The following is a 25,389-nucleotide window of genomic DNA, read 5'->3' as shown; positions in this document are numbered from 1 at the left end:
TAATAGAAGTAATTCAATATTTTTCTGCTTTTTAAATAATTAGAATTCTGCAAAACACAATTAATATGAAAACTGTATTGTATTTTACTTAATCTTTCTTATTTCAGAAGATATTAGAAGAATTTGTAGTCAGCATTTTTATGAACTTTTATCATTATCACCTATTGCTCTATAAATGTACACTATTAATATTGAGTTCCAAAAAAATAGCATGGCAGATAAGAAATTTCTGTTTCTGTGTTGTCAGACAGTTTGTATCTATCTCTCCACAATTTGAATTAATCCAAAAAATTATCGATCAATAGAATCATATTTAGCTTGTGCTAAAATATTTTAACTTTCAAAGTATAAATTATTTCAGAGTTCAGCTAATATTTCCTATGCTAGGCAGTGCAAACAATATAAAGGATAGATCACCTTTATGTTATGAGAACTGATGGCTGATGAGATCAAAGAAAATTTTAGAAGTATTAGTATCTCATCTTTTAAAATTCAGTTAGCATCAAGGGCATGTTTTTCGGAAAATACAATTAGCAAGGCTGATCTCATTCATTTTACTGGACTTCTTGTATTAAAAATTATTTTTAATTCAGTATAAAATTATGCTATTCCAGGAAGCCAGTTGGCCAATCTGTTTGTTTCTTTTGTATTTGAAGAGTATTTATCTCCCCAACTTTTGTTTATTTTTTTATGCAGTCTAGTGCTCTTAATTTTAACTTATACTGAGTTTCATAATTATAATATGTATGAATATATTTTGTTTCTGTACCACCACATTAATTGCACAGCTGTAGTTTAAGGAGTAACATGAAAGGACATAAAACAAGTGCATACTTCATTCAGCCAAAATTCTCAGTTTCTCTTTTTCACTCAGAAATACCTACCTACTGATATCTCAGAGTCGGGCATACATCCTATATATTTTTGTGGCGCTCATCATATTGAAATGTTGCTGAAGACTGAGGTTCCACTTGTCTTTTCAGCTTTCCACATGTCTGGATTCGCCTCATCACAGGTAAACACTTCAAGAGGCTTACTTTGTTTAACTCATAAATCAAGGATACTTTAAAAAAAAATTTCTCACTCTTATAAAATGTAGGGAATATATAGAATTATTTTTATCTATAATATTATATATTTCATCTTGAATAAACCAATCAGATTGATCATTTATTGTTTCCTCTTTATTGAAAATCAAAGTAATTCTTTCTTTTTCTCATTGTGGAATTTTGGACTAGTTGACTGGTAAAAGTCCTCCCAATTTAGTGTTCATATGAAATATGTAGATAATTGTAATAGTCCTTCAGTACTTTAAAAGAGACATGATTTTAATGGAGAGGGCCCTCCTTATACCAGTGTAGATGACAATTTCTGCATCCTTTAGTGAAAACTCTTTTTATGTATTGCCATGGCCAAAAGTAATTTGTCACCACCTGACTGATTTTCTGGTGGTATCTTTCCAAATGTAAATACACACCTATTTTTAAAAACCAAGCACCCACTTTTATAGCCCTTTACTACTTGGTATGACCTACTACACTTTGACATAGCCTTTGGGAACCAAGAGTCGCCTCTGTGTCATGATACATCAAAATAAGACCAACATTTATGAATCAACATAAAGTTATATGTTAACTAATAATAACATTTATATGGTAGTAGTATAGAGTTTCTCAAAGTAATTTCATATTTCCCATTTCATTTAGGCCTCACGACAAGGCAAATAGTTTTCCCATTTTTCTAAAGAGGAAACATAAGCCGCTGACCTCCTTAAGGCCACTGTGACTATTTTGTTTTCTTTTTGTGTCTTTAGTGCCTAGCATGCAGTTGACATTTAAATGCAGATTGATTGATTGACTTAGTAAAATAATTGAATCTGGGCTAAAAAGCTAGGTTTACTGATTTTTGCTCAAGTACTCCTTCCACTGTTGCAGTGTCACACACTCTGGACTCTTATGCAATATTCACCTGATTGGTCTTCCTCTTCAAATTTGTCCCTTCTACAATATATCGTCCACATAGCTGCTGCCTGATATTTCTGAAATACAGGTCTGACTATGTTACTCTTCTACTCAAACAGTTTTAGGAGCACCCTCTTTTGCATTTAGAATAAGATGCAAATTTGTGTGTTTAAAGTTCAGATCCCTTTAAAATCTGGCCCTGGGACAGAGTCAAGATGAAAGAGTGAAAGATGGCAATTTTGCCTTAGCTCCTTCACATCTTCCTCTACAATGACTGATAAAGAGCACTAAACTAAATTCTGATTGAGAAAACCTAGAAAAAGTCAGTTTCTAGTCCAAGGAGACTAAGGGAGATAGATAAGAGAGGTCTATAAACATTGCTTTGTTAGCTGACCTGGCAGCAGCAGCAATGGGGCAACAGATGGAAGCAGGAGAAGCTGCAGCAGGCAGTGGGGGCAACAGTAACAGTGAGAAGCAGCCCAGCACCCAGGTATGTTAAAGGAATTGAATACCTGGGCAGAAAGAAACCAAAGGATCCTTGTGCTAGCACTGGGCTTAGGAAGGGGTGCCATTTGGCATCTCTATCACCAATTACACAGTTCCTGGTTATAATTCTAGGGCAAAAAGAAGTGATTGTAGTTTGAAGGGAGGAAGGACTCTATACGTAAAAGGAGCAAGAATAAGTTCCAGAAACATATCAGTGAAGCTCTGAGCCCAAGAACAGAATGGGGAGCCAGTTGTAACCTTTATTCCCATTTATAATCCTACAGCGGAATAAAATAGGGAAAAAGACCAAAACCAAGGGAAAGCCAGGAGTTCCAACATTCTGAACATACAGGACTTACAATAGGCTAACTGTGACTGAGTCCATGAGCAGTTTATGGAAACTCATCCACACACAAGCTAATTTAAACTGGATCAGGAATTTAAAGAGCACAAACCAGAAAGGCAGTTGATAGACCTCTCCCAAGATCACACCATTTTGGAAACACCAAAAACTTATAGACCTCAAGACTGAGATGAGAAAACAATAGAAGGAAATAATTACATGTTATAAAATTTCCTGTTGTGTTTCTTTTTCTTTTAATTAAGTTCAGAAGGTCAGCTTCCTTTTCTGAGTTAATTTTAAAAGTTCTGTGGTCCTACAAATAACTTTTCATAAAAGGAAATCTGTTGTCTCTCTATACCATTAACTGTCCTTATATAATTAATGGAAATGTTTTATTACTATACAATTCTAAGCAGGATGGAAGGAGGGGTTGTAGCTAGCCCCACATTCCAGACTTCCATGAAATCATATTATTTTTCATCATTTAGGATATTTCAGACTTTGTAACCAGTCATATTGTTTACCATCTGTGATGCTTCCTCCTCTTTGGTCTTTATACAAACACAGTATGTAAACTAATAAGTCCCATCTTGTGGTCCTATGGCCCTTTTATTAGTAATTGCTAACTTTACCAACAAATTGAACATGCTCAGGACTTTGTAACTCTGTTTACCTTAATTTCAGTTGCAGAAATTCATGGTTAAAATAAGGAGCTAGAGTAGAAATTAAAAAGTCAGGGGTAACAATCATGATCTTAGACAAAGAAAAACCAAATGTAGACCTTATTAAAAGAGGTAATCAGGGAAACTATTTTTTTCTAAAAAGTATAGATAGTAAATTAATATGAATATTGAATATATTATATATACACTAAACAATATAACACTTAAATTCTTGAAGGAAAATATAAAGTGAATTACAGGAGCAAATAAACCGTAAAACTATACTAGTGGAAGAACATCAATTTATACTCCTCAGATCTAAATATACCTAACCATAAAATAAACAAGCATCTTTTTTCTCTCACAGTGAAATAAAAACACATTTAGTAAATAGCCTTTGAAGCATAGATTAAATTTTTAAAATTAATTGGAAATCAAATAATCTAAAGAGTTAGTATAAAAGAGCAAATAAATAAATTGGGCATGCAACCAAAAAAAAAAAGCCCAAAGAAAATAACAAATTAAAATCCTCTGAACAAAAGACCAAAATAGAAATACTGAAAATTAAGGCAAGATTAATAAAATTGGAAGTTTAGAAAACTATCCTAATGTACAACAACAAAAAGGAACTGCTCTCAAAAAAACCCCAATAAAACAGATAATCCATTAGCCAATTTGATTTTTTAAAAAAGAAAGGATAAAACCTAATTACCAGTAATAAAAATGAAAAAGATAAATTCACAGTTAATGAAGATAAAATAAAAGCAATTATTAAAATCTATTTTCCAACAAATCATATAATTTAAATGAAATGGGTGAATATTTACAAAAATATAAATTGTCCATATTAACAGAACAGGAATTAGAGTACTCCATCTATTTTTTTTTTTTTTGGTGAGGCAGTTGGGGTTAAGTGACTTGCCCAGGGTCACACAGCTAGTAAATGTCAAGTGTCTGAGGCTGGATTTGAACTCAAGTACTCCTGAATCCAGGGCCAGTGCTCTATCCACTGCGCCACCTAGCTGCCCCCATCTATTTTTTTTAAATGAACAAGCCATAATGGGGAAAAAAAGAACCAGATGGATTTAAAAGTGAATTCTACCAAAAATTTAAAGAAATAATTAATATCAGTGTCATATAAACTTTTTGAAAGAATAGGTAAGGAAGGAGTCCTACCAAATTCTTTCTATAACACAAATATGGTCTGATACATAAAGCAGGGTGAGCCAGAACAGAGAAAGAAAACTAAAGACAAATTTTCCAAATGAATATTTATGTAAATATTTTAAATATACTAAAAAATAAATTATAACAATATATCACAAAAATCATACACTATGACTAGGTTGGATTTATACCAGGAATTCAGGGCTGGGCCAATATTAGGAAAACTAAGCACAATTAACCACGCAAGTAACAAAAACATTAAAAATCATATGATTATTTCAATAGAGATATCAAAAAGCCTTTGACAAAACAACACTCATTCCTGCTTATCACTAGGTAAGAATAAATGGAACTTTTCTTAAAATGATAAATAATATCTGTCAAAAACTGAAAGCAAGCATTATTTGTAATGGGGATAAACTGGAAGCCTTCCCACTAAGATCAGGAACAAAGCAAGAAGTCTTTTATCACCATTTCTAAACAATGTTGTAATAGAAATGTTAATTATAAAAATAAGACAAGAAAGGGAAGTTGAAAGAAGAAACAGATGAAAAAGTATCACTTTTCACAGGTAATATGACAGTTTACTTAGAAAACCCAAGGAAGTCAATTAAAAAATTAGTTGAAACAATGAAACACTTCAGTAAAGTTGCAAGCTATAAAATAAACCCACACAAATAAACAGGATTTCTATGTTACCAACAAAACCCAGGAGGAAAAGATAGAAAGAGAAATTCCATTTAAAATAACCACAGATGGCATAAAATACTTCAGTCTACCTGTCAAGACAGAGGAACTATAAGAACATAAATACAGAACATTTCGCACAAATAAAAACAGATCTAAATAATGTGAGAAACTTTAATTGTTAGTAATAGGCAGAGCCAGTATGATAAAAATGATAATAATATCTAAATTTTCTTATTCAATGCCATATTATTCAAACTACCAAAAAATTTTAATTGAACTAGAAAAAGAAATAAATTCATCTGGAAGAACAAAAGGTCAATACTATCAAAGGGATCAGTGGTTTAAAAAAAAAATAAGAAGGAAGGCAGTCAAGCAATACCAGATTTCAAAACCAGATTTCAATACTACAAAGCTATAATCATTACAACAATTTGGTACTTGATAAGAAAACAGTGGCTGATCAATGGAAAAGATTAGGTTTATAATATACATGAGCAAACACACACATTAACCTGGTGTTTGATAAACCTAAAGATCCTAGTTTTAATGACAAGCATTCACTATTTTGGGGGGAAAAAAGTACTTGGAAAACTGAAAAGTAGGCAGAAACTAGGCATAGACTAACATACCAAATACTAAGATAAGCTCAAAATGGGAATGTGTTTTATACATAAAAGATGCTTATCAAATGGGAAATGGCTAAAGACATTGTAGTACATGATTTTTGTGGAATATAACCATACTATAGGCTGATTTAAAAAAGGATGAATGCAAAGACACGTGAAAAGACATAAACTCATGTAAAGTAAAATAAACAGAAGCAGGAAGACAGTATTCACAATGACTGCAACAATATAAATGGAAAGAACAATAATCAAACACAAAGACTTTTAAAAATCTCTCATATGAACAGGTACTCTGGTAGGTGCTGTACATATATATAGTTATATCTTCTGTGTACATATGTGTATATTATGTGTATATGTGCATATTTATACATATTCAGAATAAATATGAAGAGAATAATTACAATGTAAAGGATTTTGAAGGAGAGGGCACTAGGACTTGAGGGAATCAGGATAGGCTTCATGTAGAAGAAGCTATTTGAGCTGTATTTTAAAGGAAGTAAAACATCCTGTGAGGCAAAGATAAGGAAAGAGTGCATTTTAGGTATAGGGGACAAGCAATACAAAAGCAAAAAGAACAGAGATAGGATGTCTTATATGAGAAGATCTTGATCCAGTAGCAAAATATAGGAAGGACAGTCTATTTTAGAAGCCATAGATAGCCACTGGAGTTTATTGAGTAAGGATGTGGCATAGTCAGATCTGTGCTTAAGTAAAACCACTTTTTTATCAGTGTAGAGAATGAATTGAAGTAGTAAGAAATTAAGGCACAGAAACTGATGGGCCAAATGCTTTGAAGTTATAATGATCCTTGCAAAAAGGAAAGTTTGGTTCTAAAAATCTTTTTGAAGGGGCAGCTAGGTGGCACAGTGTATAGAGCACTGGCCCTGGAGTCAGGAGTACCTGAGTTCAAATCCAGCCTCAGACACTTAACACTTACTAGCTGTGTGACCCTGGGCAAGTCACTTAACCCCAATTGCCTCACTTAAAAAAAAAAAAAAAAACAAATCTTTTTGAAAAAAAAACCATTTCCTCCCACTTCTTTTCAAAGGTACAGGACCATGGCTGTGGAATGCTGAATATAATTTTTGGTATTTTGGCTATGTTTGCTGGTGGGTTTTTTTTTCCCCTTCTTATTCCTTTTTAGTCTTTTATCATTCAGGAGGGCTTTGGGGGCAAAGTTAGGAAGAGGGAAACAGTTGCAAATATGATATAAAAACAAAGATATCAATAAAACTTATTTCTTAAAAAGTCAAACTTTTGGAAGATATCTAGAAAATTGAATGTTTTTTATTTGTTTTTAGATTTGTCAACAGTGGATAACTCAGTGTTTCTGGAATTACTTAGATTGGATTGAAATCTGTCATTACATTGCCACTTGTGTCTTGCTTGGTCCTGATTACCAGATATACATATGTATATCTATATTAAAACATTTACAGCAAGACATTCTAAAGCATACCCAGTCTCAAGATTTACAAATTTTTCTTAAGGTAAGTCTGCTTTTAATTTTATGGACAATGCAGTAATTAAATATTTTATTTTTAATTGGAGTGTTTTTATGCCAAGTCATCTTTGTATATTTATATATGCATGCATATATTTACCACTTAAATTCTATCCAGAAGCTAACTCCCAGCTGCTGAGGGGAGTTAAAACTCTGCTGTCTGAGAAATAGTTGAAGTAATTTAGTATATTTAGCCTAAATAATAAGAAAATATTTAAAGAAAGAAAACATTCCAGTTCTTAAGATATTTAAAGAGCTAAATTTTAGAAAAGGAGTTAATCTTATTCTGCATAGATCCAGAAGACACAATTAGAACTAAATGATGGAAGTTATAGTGACATATTTTGACAGAACTTTCTAACAATTAGAGACATTAAAAATAGTATGGGTTTTCTTATTAGCTACTAACTTCCACAGCCCTGGAATTCTGTTATCCCTGTATGGTTTACTCCCTGGCAGAGATAGTGCAGAGATTCCACCAAGCGGTGACAGTTGACCTATATGAACTCTATGGTCATTTCCAACTCTGTGTCTCTAACTTGGTGATATCCTTACTGCTACCCATACTCTCTGTATGCCTGTTACCCAGATCTTGTTGGCACATAATATGTATTTATTGCCTGCATGTCATTATTTTGCAGTCTCTCCAGCCAGAAATGCTACCCACCCTCTATATTCTAAGACTATGCAAATTCTACTTCCTACCCTGATTGTTCCAGCTTATACTGTGCTCTTTTCTCTGAGTGATCATTACACTTAATTATTTGCACCAGTCATCCCGACATTTAATCCCACATTGTTTTGTATGCTCATATATACGCTTATTATATACATGTAACTGTGGGTATCTCCCATGTGTGTCATTGGTCTTCTTCTCCTTCTATACTGTTTCACTTGTTGATTTCATTAGCTCCATGGATTCAATTACAATTTCTGTTAAGATTATTCTCAGTCCTATATACCTCATCCTAGTCTCTCTCCTGTACTTCAGATATACATCTCCAATCTTCTGGACAACTCAAATTGAATATTACCTAGGTGCCTCAAATTCAACATGTCCAAAACAGAACTCATTTTCTTTTCCCTGAAACTCTCCTGTCATCCCACCTTTCCTATTATTGCCAAGAATACCACCATTCTCCCAGTCATCTAGGCTAGCAACCTTAGTGTCTTCCTCAACCCCTCATTCACACTCATGCTGTGAGTCATATCAACCTTTACAACATATTTCATGTGCATGTATATGTATGTCTATCTGGCTTTATATATTTCACTGTACTCATGTAGCCACAACCTCAAGTCTTATATGACTGCAATCTGTCTTCCAGTCAGATGCCAAAATGATTTTCCTAAAGCCTATGTCTTCCCAAGTTACCCCCCCACTCAATAAATTGCATTTGTGCTGTTATCTTCAGACTTATACATAAGATCTTCTCCTTAGCATTTAAAATCCTTCAAAACCTACCTTTTCAGTCTTCTTAGACCTTATTCCCCTCCATGTCCTCTATGAACTACTGACCCACTTGCTATTTCTTGAACACAAAAGCCATCTCCAGCCTCTGTGCCTTTTTTGTATGACTTCCTTATCTCTACCCCTTTGACTTCCTTCAAGACTCAGATTAAATTCCACCTTCTACCATAGTCCTTCCCCAATCCTACTCCACCCCTACAGCTAATGCTTTAACTCTCACATTACATTCTGTTTACATTGTATTGATCTATGTTTGTTTATTTTCTTGCACATTGCATTCTCCATTTGACAGTGAAGGCAAGGTCCATGTTTTTGCCTTTCTTTGTATACCCAGATCTTGTTTCCACATAATAAGTATGTAATAAGTGCTTATTTATGGACTCTATGTGTGTGTGTGTGTGTGTGTGTGTGTGTGTGTGTGTGTGTGTATTCTCCATTTATTCTTTGATCTCCAGGAAGGAAGGTACTTTGTCATGTAAATTTTAATTTGCACCCCCCAACCCCAAGAAATTTTGGTGAGTGATTCACCATGCAGTTGTTTTTTTACATTAAGAATCTCTACTTTTTCGTTTCTAATTACATTTCAGAATTTACATTAGTTGGGGAGAGGGAAAGCCTATATAGATAAAATTATAGGTTACTGAAATATTGCAAAATAAGCTTCTGTGGTCATCCTTTTATTAAACTCACATATGTATATTTGGTTATTATTATCATATAATTCTTATTGCCATAGAAGTTCTTTATAATGTGTTTTATGAGCCCCAAAACTCCATAAAAATGAAAGTTTTTATCATTATCATCAACTAGCATGTACATTACAAAGAACAGCACTTTGTAACCCTTATAATGTAAGTCATTATTTTCTATATTTATTTGATTAAGGGCTACTGCTATAGTACACTTCAAGATGTTGAAGATATACAAAAAACAGCAGATTTCTTCTAAAGTGAAATTGTTTATATTGTGCATTATGTTCCCATTTTATCCTATTTAAAAATGGAAGCTGGATTTTAGAGGTTTCATGGGTACTCTGCCATATAACATGCTTCATTCACCTTATCACTTCCTACTGTTTTAACATGTCAGTAATGTCAGCTCTATTTAAGTATATCAGGTCTCTTTCTTGACTCATATACTATCAACTTTTCTCCAAACATTGTAAATTAAGTGGCATATACTTAAATTCTCATGCCATGAAAACATCACTGCTATCACAAAACCACTTTAATTTATGCTGCAGCAGATGAGATCATACAATAACTACCAGACTAAGAAATATGAGGAAGGAGCCCTTGTGACCTGGAACTGATAAACAAAAAACAAAGGTCAAAGTACTAATGAGTAGAGTGCTTCCCTATAAGCTATTTAAAAGAGAAAGAAAAATTTGCTAGGCTAAGAAAAAAAATTATCCTCCAACATACAAAAAAATTCATACTTTGAAAGCTTAAAGAGATTAATTAAAATGCTTCCACCAAAGCCTACACATTATGGCAAAAGCAGTTTATAATTACACACAAAAAAAAGATTAATTTCCATCCAATCAGCAAAATGTCAAGAAATTTCTTGAGCTCCAGCTGCTATTACCAGTAGATGTTGACAGGGTGGTGAAAAGGAGTTCAGACTGAGGGAAACAGATTGAATATTAACGTTTTAAAAAGTAGTCACTGCTTTACAATAAGTTCTATGGATAGGCTGATCTCATTCAAAAATAAATTTGGTAGAGAACTTTTTATAAATATTCTTTCTTTGCTAACCTGTATATCTTTCTCCAGCCCAACCCCTCCTCATCTTTTACCTACTTGTTCTTATTGCTGATGTTTCATAAAATAAAGGGTTTGTTGGAATAGCTGTGATTGCAATAAGTGTAGTGCAGGGTCTTTTTGAGCCTGTTTCAAGATTGCCTTCTTTATGTCACATAATCAGCTCAACTTTCTATTTAAATTTTTGGAATACAGTAACAACTAATATTGACTAATTCTTGGGCTTATGGCTAGACATATTATTTAATATTAAAGACTTCATTAAGTGCAACCTCCTCTTTTAACAAATATTCCATAGATGATGTTCTCCAGCATCTCAGACTAGAAAGGATTTCCTTTTTCACAAAATATTTGAAACCTTAAATGTCCACTTAAATGTAAGTACCTCCACTGTTTGTAACTAGGGTAGAAAATCAGAGCTCCTTATAAAACCCTTCTTAGATGTGCTTCAGTGAAAGTTAATAATGCCCAAGTTGCATTATTATAGCCCAAGAGAGAGAGAGAGAGAAATATGTGTGGAGAGATGCAGAGACTATAGACTGGCTGCCAAAGGGAGCTCTTTGGTCAAAAGGAAAATCTCATTGTTTAGATTTTTAAAATATCTTAAAATAAATATTTGTTCTTATGCCACATCTCAGTTATAGATCATCCTTATGTGTTCCCTAAAAGAGCATTCCTATCTTACTTTCATTATGGACTTTAAAAATCATGTTCCTATATGAAAAGGAAAACCTATATACTTGTTAGAGTATTGGGTCTTTGTTATATTGTTATTCTTTTATTTAGTAAAGATTTATCTGATGTAGCAGATAATGGCCTAACTCAGAAGTCAGAAGATTTGGGTTCTAATCCCAGCTCTGCCACTTACTTTACCTGGGACCTTGAACCTTTGAGCTTGACTTTCCTCATTTGTAAAATGGGGATAAATTGAACATTACAGGTCTTTGTGAAGATAAAATGATATAATATATATGAAAGTGTCTCAAAAACTGAAACATGCTCTTTAAATATAAGAACTTATACTTATATAGTTTGGGTCAGTTGGAAAGGTGCTGAACTTGGAGTTAAGAAACACCTTGGGTAGGTACAGTGGATAGAGTACTGGCCCTGAATTCAGGAGGACCTGAGTTCCAATCCAGTGTCAGACACTTAACACTTACTAGTTGTGTGACCCTGGGCAAGTCACTTAACCCCAGTTGCCTCACTAAAAAAAACAAACAAACAAACAAAAAGAAACACCAAGGGTAAAATCCTATCTCTGATACGTACTGTGTTAAGTGACTGGGCAGGTCAAATAACCTTTCTCATCCTCAATTTCCTTATCTGTAAAAGCACCGACCTCCAGAAGTTGTTTAAGAGGATTAAATGAGATAGCATAGGTAAAAGCACTTTGGAAACCTAAAAGGAATAGATATGAAGGTGACGATTATGATATATTTATTTATTTCAAGGATAAGGGCCTGCTGATGCTGAATGTGACACTTAGGAATATAAATGAAAAGAAAAAAAATATTCAAAGGAACTAACCTGGTAGAAGTTGAAGAAGTTGACAATTTAAACAGCTTTAATTAACAACAAAAATAATATATTAATATATTCAAGAAAAAACTTTAATGCTAGTATGAAAAAAATGTCACTCTGACACCAGAAAAAATATAGATTTGAAGATTTGGAGTTTTTATATGTATATGTATTATGTGTCTGTATATATACACAATATATAAATGGTCTATGAATCAATAAAATAATGCATAATATATAAAGCAGTTTTATAAAATGTATATTGAACATTTTATCTTAAAACAGTCTTTTAAAAGCAACTATTCTTTGATTTTATGAGCATGTATTCATTATAGTTAGTGAGCTATTTTTTCCTTTGCTTAAAAATTGTCTAAAATGAAAAACCATATTTTCCATAAATGGTAATATCTAGAAAAATGTAGTTAAACAAAGTAAGATGTATGTATATTCCTAAATAGTCTTTATATTTTATTTAAAATGAACTTCAATTATTGGAAAATATTTTATTACATTTTCACTTATTTTTACCTAAAGAAGAAAAAATAATAAAGTTCTATTCCAAATTATCTCATCTCTTATTGAATTATATATGTAACAGACAGTGAGGAAAACTAGAAATTCATTCTTTTTAAAAATCTTTAATATGTACTGAAATTATTTTTACCATATAGTAAAGCTTATTTTTTTGTTAGAAATGACAATTTGTAAAGCCTCTAAATTTATATTTTTAGCAATGATAATAGTCAGGTCCTAATAGATGAAGACTATACAAAGGATAGACAGATCAAGCAGCGTAACACTGACTCTCATACAGTCATTTGAAATGAATTCTTCAGCTGCAAGATTATTCTTATAAGGGTGAAAAAAGTTTTTGAAAAGGAGAGAATGAATTGTTGGGGAGCAAAGCAAGAATAAACAAAAGCACAGTGTTTCTAATTAAAATTCAATGAAATCAAGTAAATTGTAGAAGATGAGAATTAAATAATTGGTGCTCTTGTCTGAATCCAGTACAGTAATGGCTATGTAGGGAGGGAATAAGAATTTATTAAGTGTTCATTATGTGCTGAGCACTTTATAAATATTATTTCAGGGGCAGCTAGGTTGCGCAGTAGATAAAGTACCGGCCCTGGATTCAGGAGGACTTGAGTTCAAATCCAGCCTCAGACACTTCACACTTACTAGCAGTGTGACCTTGGGCAAGTCATTTAACCCTCATTGCCCTGCTAAATCAATCAGTAAACAAACTAAACTAAATAAATAGATAAATAAATAAATTTCATTTGAGCCTCACAATAACACTGTGAGGTAGGTGCTTTATGATCACTGTTTTACATTTGAAGAAACTGAGGCAGAAAGAGGTGAAATGACTTGTCCAAAGTCATAGAGAGCTCACAGCCTGGATTTGAACTCAAGTTTTCTTGACTGTATCCACTGCACTAACTAGCTGCTTAGGACAACTTTATTGAAGAATTATGGCTAAGTTAAATGAAAAAAATTTAAATTAGAGCGTGTTATTAATAGACTGAATGACTTCCTTAGTACTCAGTACTCAGTTTTATATTTGTTATATTAGAGAGATATAAATCTGAAATACAAGTTGCATTGAAAAGTGAAGGGCAGACTTCTAAGACAGGTGACCAATATGAATAAATATTGCAAGACAATACAAAATGAATCAACACCTAATGAGACAGAGAACATTGTGGATTCCCAAGAGACAACAGAATCATAGTAGGATGTTACCAAATGTTTTAACAGAATATCAGTAATTCTAGGAGCAGAATTTATGGTCTGCACTGCTGAAATAATTGGCAGAATAGAAAAACTTGAATCTGCAGTGGCAAACCTCATCAAAGAAACAAGAGAAAATCACTGATTCGAAATGCAAATATACAGAAGTAAAGGACAATTTGGAAGCAGAGAAGCAAAAAAGCATGCATTGAGGCAACTTGAAGGTTATGTATCTCCCAGAACATAATAAGAAATGAAAACTTCCCAGACCTTGTGAACGAATACACACACACACACACACACACACTAAAATGAAGTGCCAATCAAAAGAATTAATAGATTAATAGATTTGCATACTGCAAACTCAGTTGCTACAAACGAAGACAGTTACTGGTTAAATTTAACAGTATCAAAGACAAATAACAAATTTTGCAATTGACTTGGAGAAAACCTTTAAATGTAAAATAAAAGAAATTTGAATAACTCAAGACTATTTTTCACCCTCTAGAATCCACAGGAGGGAATAGAATGTGTTCTCAAGAGTAAAGGAACTGAAGATGCAGCCCATGGTGCTATACTTTACAAATCCGAGCTTTATCATTAATGGAAAAAAGATAGATGTTAAATAAAAAGAGGTATTTGAAGCATTCCTGAAATGAAAACCAGACTTGAGGTTATTTGCTTTGCAAATATCTCAGACCCCCATAAAAGTGGTAAATGATGGAAGGCACAGGTCATGAAATAAATTACCCCAAGGGAAAAAAAAACAGAAAACTAAAAGGAAAAGACATCTATGGGATTAACAACTGTAACAGATTAACAATCTATTACTGGTTTTACTTTCTAAAAATAAACGAAGATGTGAGTGAGCATTTATTAAAAGCTTACTGTGTTTCAAGCACTATACTAAGCGCTGAGAAAAAGATATTTGCTCATTCCCTCAAGGAGCTTACCTTCCAATGGAGGAAGTCAACATATAAAATGAAGCTGAAAGAGGGGAAGAGGGGTGCTCAAGTGGATGAATGGTAGAGAAAGTCCACAGTTAGCCCAGAAAAGAATGCAATATGACTGACCTTCATACCTTCCTTAAATGGAGGTTCTGTGAGGAGCCATTCAATCAGCAGGAAAGGTCTCAGGTGCAGAGGGTAAGGCTGAAGTGAATGAAAGGTGAAAATAAAAGTCAAACAGAAGTGACAGTGAAGGAATAGGCTTAAAACATGGACTAAAACATAACAAAAGGTGAATCAATGTGGTGAGTGTATTTGGGGAGGGGGACAGAAGAATGGAGAGCTCATATGAGGAGAGAAGAGAAAAAGAAGATAGAGGGAAATATGTGGTGTAATCAAGTCAAAGATTAAAGTAATTCCATAGTTTCTCAGGAAGATAAGAACCTGTAGGAAAAAAAGTAAAGAGGCAAAGGGAAGTACTGAAACAGGAGGAAAGAAAGGGGGCAATCATTTCAGTACTGAGAGAGGGTGTCATTGATGATCATCCCCATGGGGGGAGAGGGATATTCTATAATAGAACATGGGGACCTTTCAGTGGGTATAATCTTAAGATATTTGATGCTTAGAGAAGTATTCATCATGTGTCAGGAGAAAGGGAATCAGCTTCTATGGGCTACTAATACTCAGAAAAGTAGGAAGCTTTGAAACCAGATTGGAGATTTCATGGCAAATGGGCAAACCATCATCATCATCATCAGAGAGAGAGTACACAAAGGGTAGTAATGAATTGCACATTCAGGGACAGAAGAAAATTCATATGGTGGAGCAGTATTTCTATCCTTTCTATCATATTAAGGAATTGACATTTTTAAGAGTGAAGCACAACAGAAAAGGAGGGTGGGAGAAGACATACCCAGCAATGACATAGAAACTTTTTAGAAAAGAGAACGCAAAATAATTACCCTCAGAGCTTTAATTCTATGAATTAAAAAGACTTCTTAGACTAAAGAAGGAATAAAATATAAGAGCCATGAATCAAAGAATAAAATGTCTAGAATAGTTAAAAAGGAAGAGGAATAATAAAGAAAATAAAGGAAAGATACACTTTTTTGTAAAAAGGCATAGAAAATGAAATTAAACCTAACATAGAACCAAATTTAAGGAGTGGAAAGAAGAAGAGGGATTTTATTTGACTATTTATTTGAGGGGGGAAAAAGTAGGAGAATTAGATAACTAGATTAGAAAAAGAAAGAAAGAAAAAAGGGCATTAATGAGTTAAAACTAGGGAAAAGAATGAAAAATTCGAAGGTGGTGCTTGAGGATTAGGGGAATAAAGCCAGTGGAAATAAGGTGGTCTTAAATTAGTTAAAGATAAAATAAATGGAGACAAATTACTATTTTTAAAGAAGAAGGGGGGTATTTTTAATTTGGGGGGAATATAAGAGAAAAATTAAGCAAAATACAAACCTCATAACTTTAAATGTCCAATGAAGCATAAAAAATTATATTGGATAAGAAAACAAAGTCTTACAATCTGTTCCTCATAAGAAACACATCCAAAAACACAGAATAAAATTAAGTGGATGTGAAAAATGATTATGCAACAGGTAAGTCTAAAAAAGGAAGAGTTGCAATCATTCTTTGGGACAAAACAAAAGCAAAAATTTACAACATTAAAAAAGATAACTAATGGAATTACATCATGCTACAAACAATAAACAACAAACTAATATCACTATTAAACTTAAAAATTTCAAATACCCTTGCATCTAAATCATAAAAGGAAGATTAACTGTTTTATAAAAAGATATAGGTGGTGCAGTGGATAGAGCAACAGCCCTGGAGTCAGGAAGACCTGAGTTCAAATCCAACCTCAGACACTTGACACGTACTAGCTGTGTGACCCTGTGCAAGTCACTTAACCTCAGTTGCCTCACTCCAAAAAAACAAAACAAAACAAAAAAAAAAGGTACAGGCAGCAGTACAAATAGTGGCAGAAAATTTTAATGTCCTATTAGTTTTGGAAAAATAAAGAATTGAGCAAATATTCAAATATAAACATGTCTATACATTTGTTCATATTTGTGTAATATATAAATGACTGTGCATATACATATTCATACATATGTACATATGTAATATATGTGTGTGTATTAACACCATATGCAACTTTTACAAAAAATTGTATTAGGGCACAGACATACTGTAAGTAAATCTAAATTTTTAATTTAATTAATTTTAGAAGTAAAAATAAAAAGGCAGAAATAATAAATGCATCCTTTATAGTAATAAAAATAATCAGTTTAGGAATCACAAAAGACAGAACCAAGTGGAAACTTAATAAATCATAGAAATGGTTTTTTTTTATAATTATGTGAAATATGTTTCTGGTTGTTTTGAAGACATAAAATTGGCAGACATTTAGCTGAAATGACTAAAAATTGATTTTGTTTTGCTTTGGTTTGGTTTTCACGTGAGTAAGCCTTCCTTTCAAAACTGCATAATAAGTTTCTTGAGAATTGAAGCTAGGTCCAGCTCAGGTCCCCTCCTCACTCCTGGACTATTTCAGTAGCCTTCTAGAGGTTGGTCGGCCTGCCACAAAGCTCTCTGCTACAACCCACCCTCTACTCAGCTGCCAACATGGTTTTCCTGAAGCACAGATTCAACCATGTCACCCATTCCCCTCTTCCCCCTCTATAAATTCCACTGAATCCCTGTTACCTCCAGAATCAAATATAAAATCTCTGGTGTTCAAAACTATTCCCTATCCTGCCTTTCCTGTAGTCTTAGGCCTTATTCCCTGCCATATACTCTTTGATCTAGTGACACTAGCATCCTTGCTTCTCCTTTCACAAGATCTCTGTCTCTTTATTGCAGATATTTTCTCTGGCTGTCCCCCATGCCTTAGAATGCTCTTCCTCTTCATCCCTGATTCCTGGCTTTCTTGACTTCAGGTCCCAGCTAAAACTCCACCTACTACATGAAGCCTTTCCCAAACCCCCTTAATGGTAGTACCTTCCTTTTATCAATTATTTCCTACTTATACATACAGATACATACATAGCGTTTTTTGTACACAGTTTGCATGTTGTCTCCTCGTTAGTTTGTGAGCTCCTCAAGTCCCCAAGCTCTCTTTTGCTTTTCTTTTTATCTCCAGCATTTTGCAGTGTCTGGCACTGAGTAGACACTTAATGAATGTTTATTGACTAATTATAGATTATATTCTTTTAATTTCTTGTGGTTAGTAGATTTTTTCCCCCTTTGCTGAGGCAATTGGGGTTAAGTGACTTGCCCAGGGTCACACAGCTAGTAAGTGTTAAATGTCTGAGGCCAGATTTGAACTCAGGTCCTCCTGACTCCAGGGCCAGTGCTCCATCCACTGCACCACATTGCATTTTAACCTCTGATTTGGATTTACTTGTTTGTCCTAGATTAGACTCAGACCAAAATAAAATTGGGTGATGAGTGTAAGTAGGCTGTAACATATTACCCACAATGAATTCTACACAAGTGGCATAAAGGATGCTTTCAGAAAGATGTATTAAAAGAAGGTAGCGAAAGCAAGGATGACTGATAGACAGTCTTGGCTTCTACAGTATGTCAAGATAATGAGAAGGTCCCTGGCCCACTGAATGAACCCGCTTTAGAGGATTTATGGGGGGACATGGACAATAACTATACAGGATAAGAAGAGATGAATGATTTGCAATCTTGACCACCAGAGAGAACATCCATGTCAACGAAATCACAGATCCAAGTAAATATAGTCTCCTGTAAAACTTTCTGCTTCTTGAAGATAGGTACTACCTATATATTGGGAGGTGGAAGGGAGTGGAATAAGGATATTAATTCTAAAGCACTTTAACAAAGTAATACCCTGCATACATCTATCAAAAATTTTGTTCTGGTATTTTGCTTTGGGCCATAGTTGATATTTTTTTCTATAGTTCCAAAAGCTAATGTACTTTGTAATCCAAAGGGAAAAAATAGTAGTATCTTTTTAGCAGTTGATCTTCAGAATCAAGACAAATTTATATTGTTGTTTATTGAATGCTGCTTGTGGAATTTGTAAGAGGCATTTCATAAGAGATTTTTGGTACAGAAAATCCAATTAGTTTATTTTAAAATATTGCCTGATGGAAGATACTATGATTTCTCACTTCATAAAAAAACCCCCACATTTTCTGATAGTCTAAAATACCCAAACTGTAACAGGAAGACAACAACAACAACAGTTAGGTTGAGTTAAATGCAAACATTTAAAATTCTTAACTTGATTCTGAATATATTTTTTAAAGTTAATGAATTTCCCTTTGTACTTTTTGGGCAGGAGGAACCACTTCATGGATTTCGAGTGAGTGACTACTTTGAATACATGGAAAACTTGGAACAGAACTATAGGCCCATGCTACTGCAAGACATGAAGAGCATTCGAGTGCAAAGCACGTAGCTCCAGAGAACTAGCATTTCAATTTCATGTTTTAGTTGTGCTTAAAGGGCTACTGATTGTTTTATATTGGTATCCATAAAAATTCATGCTTTGTGAATGCACATATTGTAAAATCAATAATGAGGGTTTTGTGAATAGAATAGTATTTTCAAGAAGGCATTATCTCAATTGGTGACCTGAAATGAATTCATTTTTCTAGGCTGCTTTACAGTTGCCAGTAGATTGTTTTAGTGCCAGCCCTAGCTTAGTTGTGGTCTTTGTTTTTTCTGGGAGCGAATCCCAAACTATGTCACCTTATTCCAGTCTGGTTTTTGCCATCTACCTGAAATATTTTTAGTGAGTTTGGTAATAAAAAGCAATATTGAAAATAATCATATCACTAGCCTGTCTGTGTCCATAAAGAGAAGACAATTGTTTTCTGTATTCATGGCTCTCATTGTAGAAGAGTCCTATCTCTACATGTGGAGGAACAGAGGACAAAGGACATGTTATTGTTTCTTTACCTAATTATTTTCTAAAAGTTGGTATATAATTCCTAGATCCATGTATAAGTTTTCTTATGTAAATGTCTACTTTTTTTTACTTCAAAGATAAATTGACTTCCATCCTGATGAACATTCTACTGTTGTTCTTTGACATGTTTTCTTTAGTGATTGACCTGATTTGGATTGCATTTGAAGTAGGAAATTATAGCATTAATTTCTGAATTAATTTAAGTGAACACATTATTTTTCTCTTTTATTTGAATGGAAGTCTATCCATAAGGAAAATTTGCCTGAACAAATGTGGCTGAATGCTTGTTCCAATTTATTTTCATGTAACATACCTGTCATGTTTCTTATTTATGAACAGTCTTTAGAGTATAAAATAAAAGTGCACATTAAATAATCATTATTTTCTGTAGAACTTTCCATTTTAAATAAAAGTAGTACAATAGTGGCATCTTGTTTTCAAATTTAAGTTGAACAATTTTGCTGTAGGCTCTTCTACCTAACCTCCCCCTTTTCAATCATTTGACATAAAAATGGTTTACAACAAACCTTTTTTTTTTTTTTGTACAAGAAGGAACTGGCAAAAGGCATGATGACTTGTATAATATTCAGTTCTGTGTGAATTTAAACTATTAGAACATCAGACTACCAAAATCAGGTTTCATGATGTAAATGGCAATATGACCATATCAGAAATGTTCTTCTCACAAGGCAGCAACATAGTCTATCAAAGAAAATAGAGCAAGTTAACTTGACATCCTGTACATTTTATCCATGGCTTATGTGAATTTAGCTAGAGTCCTCTAGCTGACCTAAAACACACAGCTTTGTCTACTTTCAAATTTAATTTTCAAAACCTATTCCACAGAACCGATAATATAAGTTTATGGTTCCCTTTCTTCCCGTTCTATTCCTGAATTATTGTTGTTGGTCCTAAGAAACTTGCAGCACTTTATTTCTTTTTAAAAGCAGCTCCACAGTAATTGGAAATATGAAATGGAGAAAGAAGAAACAATAAATTAATTTTAGAATGTTCATTGCTGCTTTTGATTGGAAACTGAGGTACACAAAAATTATACTTTTAGAAATCTGACTTCAGCTAGAGCCAAGGGGCTAACTTTAATTTTCACTGGAGAAGTAAGTAATGCTGAGTGACTAACTGCCTAGTGATTTGGTTAGTGGAAGGCAGTTAAAAAGTATTCTAGCCTATGTGGCAGCTATCGTGAATTTACTTTGTATGAATTATTTAATTTTATCAATGTAATTTGGAGAAAGAAATGAATATGACCTATCTTTTGATACTCTTTTCCCTTTCCTTTTTATTATTTAAATTTTGTAAGCCCCTTAGGGGAGCAACTAGGTGGTACAGTGCATAAAGTTCCTGAAGTCAGGAGGACCAGAATTCAAATAGGACATCAGATATTTACTAGCTGTGTAACCCTGGACAAGTCACTTAACCCTGTTTGCCTCAGTTTCCTCTTCTGTAAAATGAACTAGAGAAGGAAATGGCAAATTACTCTAGTATCTGAGCCAAGAAAACCCCAAATGGGGTCACAAAGAGTCAGACAATACTGTAAATGATTGAACAACTACAACAAGAAACCCCAAAGGGTTAAGTCTTTTGTTTGCTACAATTAAAGTTAGAGAAGTCAGGGTGCTTGTAGGAAACAAGCATTTGTAAAGTGCTTAGCTTTGCTTATAGTATATTTCAAGGACTCTATAAATAGTGTTGGCTATTGTGATACTTAGTTCTCATTGCTCCATTCCTGGAATGAGATTATGTTGTCTAAAGTTAAGGTACTTAATCTTCTGGAGGTTTGGAGTCAACTATCATGTGTTCACTGTGGTGAGATCAGTAAAATTCTTTGACCAAAGATCAGGTTCTAGACCTATAAAACTTGAGGTACATTTCATTGTCCTGGCTGAACTTAAAAAAAGAAAAAGAAAAGCTTTGTGGCATCTGGTCTTCCTGACTATGGAAAGCCTATTGCTTCATTAACAAAGGGGAAAGAGTAATTACAGTACTTTGGCCCATCCCTTTATTGCCTCTACCCATCCAATGGCTTACTACTCTTCTTAGAGTAACTCTGACACTGCAGGGGGAGCTTCTCCCATGTCTTGAGAAAAATATACAATGTGGTTACTCCTAATCTTTAACTGATTGATTTCTTCTCTAGGATGTGCTTAAATTAATAAGACCTATATGTTCTTATTTTTAATAATTATTTCAACTTATGAAGAACAATAATAACCTAGCCCTAAACTGTGATTAATGTAATTTTGCAATTTGAGGTAAAAATCTTGTGGGGCTGCAATTGTTATTATTCTGAGTTTAATTTTAGGTATGAATGTCTGAAGAGCCAATGATCTATCATGCCAGAAGCTCAGTGGGAAAGAGATCTGCGAACTTCTACCAGTAGATATCTGTCCCTGGGGGAATTAAGGGGGTGACCTTGTGAAGACTAAGGTAGGAATGACCCTCTTGACTCAGTTTCCCATACAAGAAACTCCCACCTGGTCAGTCTTGGGCCTGCTCATGTTGTCCTGTGGATAGCATGAACCTTTGTTGCAGGATTGGCTGGTCCAAAAAGTTAAGTATGACTCTTACCTAAAATCAAACAGAAGGATGCTTTATACTATTACCCAAGTGTTGAGTCATTCTGTGTCCTTAGGCTTAGGCCTAGAGGACCAATATTGATACTGTTATAATCATGTCCCTGCTTCTTCCTTCCATAGCAAATCATCCTACCTAGGACAGGTAGAGCTGTATTTTTTTTTTTTTAATAATGAATCTTGTTGCAGTATTTTGGCACTTCTACACTGCTACAGGATGCAAATATATAAGAGCTTACTGTTTTCAATCTGAAATCATAGTCATTTTCATGTCCTAAATAACTAGTTAAATGATTACTTGGCCTTCTCATTCACCTGCTAATAGTTTTATGTATTTATGTGTGAAGTGAAATCCTTGAATTAAATATATTTAGAGCATGCTCTGAAATGCAATTGTATTACATAAGAGTAACCTTTGATATGTCCCCATTATTTAAGCACAACAGTCTGTGTGTTTGTGTGTGTTGTGTGTGTGTTCAACTGCCAGTCCAGGACCCCCAAAATTCCTAACTCCAGCCCTGGGGAGGGACTAAAGAACAGAGCCAGGATGCCAGGGAGTCTGAAGCAAAAGTCAGCTTTATTATGTAGGGGAGATTAGCTTGCAAGCAGAGCAACCCAGAACCTAGTCTGAGAGCCCACTGGGAAGGGGTTACAGGGTATTTAAAGCTAAAAATCAAAATGTTAGTTTATTCTAGCTAATGGTTTCCAGGAGTACAGAACCTTGCAGTTTCTAGGTACATGTAACCAGGGTGTTGAAGCAGCAGGCCTTTCCAGTGTTATAAAACATCATGGCACGTGGTTGTGAGATAATTATTAATAATAGGGATTTGGGGACTCCCAGAGACCTCCACTGAGAGAGCCTAGTCTAACCTTTCTTAAGGCCAGCCCAGAGTCAGGAAGTTACCTCATTTAAAACCACACCCGGGCAGCTAGGTGGCACAGTGGATGAAGCACCGGTCCTGGATTCAGGAGTACCTGAGTTCAAATCTGGCCTCAGACACTTGACACTTACTAGCTGTGTGACCCTGGGCAAGTCACTTAACCCCTATTGCCCCGCAAAAAAAAATAAAAATAAAAATTAAATTAAATAAAAAATTTAAATTTAAAAAAAAAAAACACACCCACCAGAAAGCCTTGTTACCACCAGAGGATCTCAGCATGACTACATCAAACCACCCTCAAATCCATTGAACCAATAGATTTGAATGATGCTAGTCAATTAGCTTTTTTTTTTTTAAGTGAGGCAATTGGGGTTGTGACTTGCCCAGGGTCACACACAGCTTGTAAGTGTTAAGTGTCTGAGGCCGGATTTGAACTCAGGTACTCCTGACTCCAGGGCCGGTGCTCTATCCACTGCGCCACCTAGCTGCCCCCGTCAATTAGCTTTAAGCAGTGTGTAAGAGCCACCTCTTGGCCTTCCCTCAGAGAGCTTATGCTAGGTGATCTCTTGCTTGGCCCCGGAACTTGGTAAGAGCAGTCACAGCCCGCTATGGTCCCCCATTATCTCTCCTCCCCTAGATCCTAGCTAAGCTTCCCTAACTTTCAGAGCCATGTGCTCTATCTTTACTAATATTAAATATGCTTTAATAAATGCTTAATGCCCCCAAAACTGGTGCAGTAGCCTTTAATTTCTAAGTAACACAGTATGTCATGCAATACTATCAGTTTGTTCAATATCTAGATGATACGAAAGCTCAAGCATGTGGTTAAGATTAGTGGGGTCCCCGCAAAAAAAAAAAAAAGATTAGTGGGGTCATGTTCACAGTATAATATCTATTCCATTTGAATATTGTTAACAACTGAATATGTTTGACTATATACAACTCATTTGTAATATATTGTTCTCTGTATACAATTTGGAAGTAATTAGTATATTTACATATACCATAAAAAGCCTTTTGTTATGATTAGAGTAAAATTAGCATCTTTTAAGTAAATTCATTTTTGTAGCCATTGAACCTAGGCATAGAAGTCATCTAATTACACTCCACTATGTGTTCATTTATACGATTAGATCTTTAACATCTTATCCTCCTAAGGGGAGCATTTGGTGTGAAAATTTGAGAGCAATAAGATCAGATGATTTTGTATATCAAATGTAAATAATTTTAATGCGTTATACAGAGCCTGAGCAAGTTCTAAATAAGTACCTAAAACTGGTTTCAGAATTTTATATATACACAATTGTATTGTTTACTCTCTACACAACCCAGGAATTTTAAAGTGTTTGCATTCTGACTTCTCATTTGTTATTTGAATTTCTTAAATCTGTCAATTTAACAAGTTGCTAACATCACAGGACAGTTATAAGAAATAAAACAAGGTGGTTTTTTTCCCCATTTTTGTATCTTGAATCCAAGGTGAAGAATGAAATAAATGAACATCAGTCTTAATGAGAATGGAGTCAATGGCAATTTAGAAAGGCACTCTTTTTTAAAAAGGATTAGTATCTCTTTCTAAACACATGTGAAGACAAATTTTAACATTCATTTAAAATTTTGAGTTTGAAATTCTCTCTTCCTCATTCTTTATTTTTTCATGTTTTTTTTTTCTTTTTGTTTCTTCTTTCACATGACTAATATGGAAATGTGTTTTACATGATTGCACATATATAACCTATATCATTTTGTTTACAATCTTAGGAAAGGGGAGAACAGAAAATATCCAAATTTAAATTATCTATTTTTGAAGGCCTATGCTGACCTAGTATATTTCTGCAAGATATATTGTCTGTCCTTAGCTGTCCTTATGTAATTAGGACTGTCAAAGAGACCACAAGTCTGGGAGTTGTGATTCCCTACCAAAGATTACAAGAGGCAGATGGGTCCCTTAAAACAATTAATAGTCCTTAATTGTCAGAGAAGGTTGTTTGTTACCAGCCCCATGTAGGTGCTAGCCTTCTTTCTTTAAAGTAACAAATCATGTTATCTCCACTCCCACCATGCTTGTCTTCCCCATGT

The 25,389-nt window shown here is 34.1% G+C and overlaps 1 protein-coding gene across 2 annotated transcripts in view; it reads left to right on the top strand.

Annotated features, from left to right (window-relative positions):
• The window catches only part of TBC1D32 (TBC1 domain family member 32), a 175,936-nt gene extending 155,680 nt beyond the window's left edge, over positions 1–20,256 (top strand). For both annotated transcript variants that reach the window (XM_043963629.1, XM_043963628.1), the window contains exons 32-34: positions 875–1,015; positions 7,240–7,428; positions 19,206–20,256. In XM_043963629.1, the coding sequence (XP_043819564.1) occupies positions 875–1,015; positions 7,240–7,428; positions 19,206–19,325 (450 nt within the window). In that variant the 3' untranslated portion in view covers positions 19,326–20,256. The remainder of the gene's footprint in view (positions 1–874; positions 1,016–7,239; positions 7,429–19,205) is intronic.
• The last annotated feature ends 5,133 nt before the right edge of the window (positions 20,257–25,389 follow it).

This window comes from Dromiciops gliroides, chromosome 4 (assembly GCF_019393635.1).
Source record: "Dromiciops gliroides isolate mDroGli1 chromosome 4, mDroGli1.pri, whole genome shotgun sequence".
Taxonomy (NCBI): Eukaryota; Metazoa; Chordata; class Mammalia; order Microbiotheria; family Microbiotheriidae; genus Dromiciops; species Dromiciops gliroides.
The sequence above is the reverse complement of the archived record's forward strand: the minus strand, read 5'-3'. Positions and strand labels throughout refer to the sequence as shown.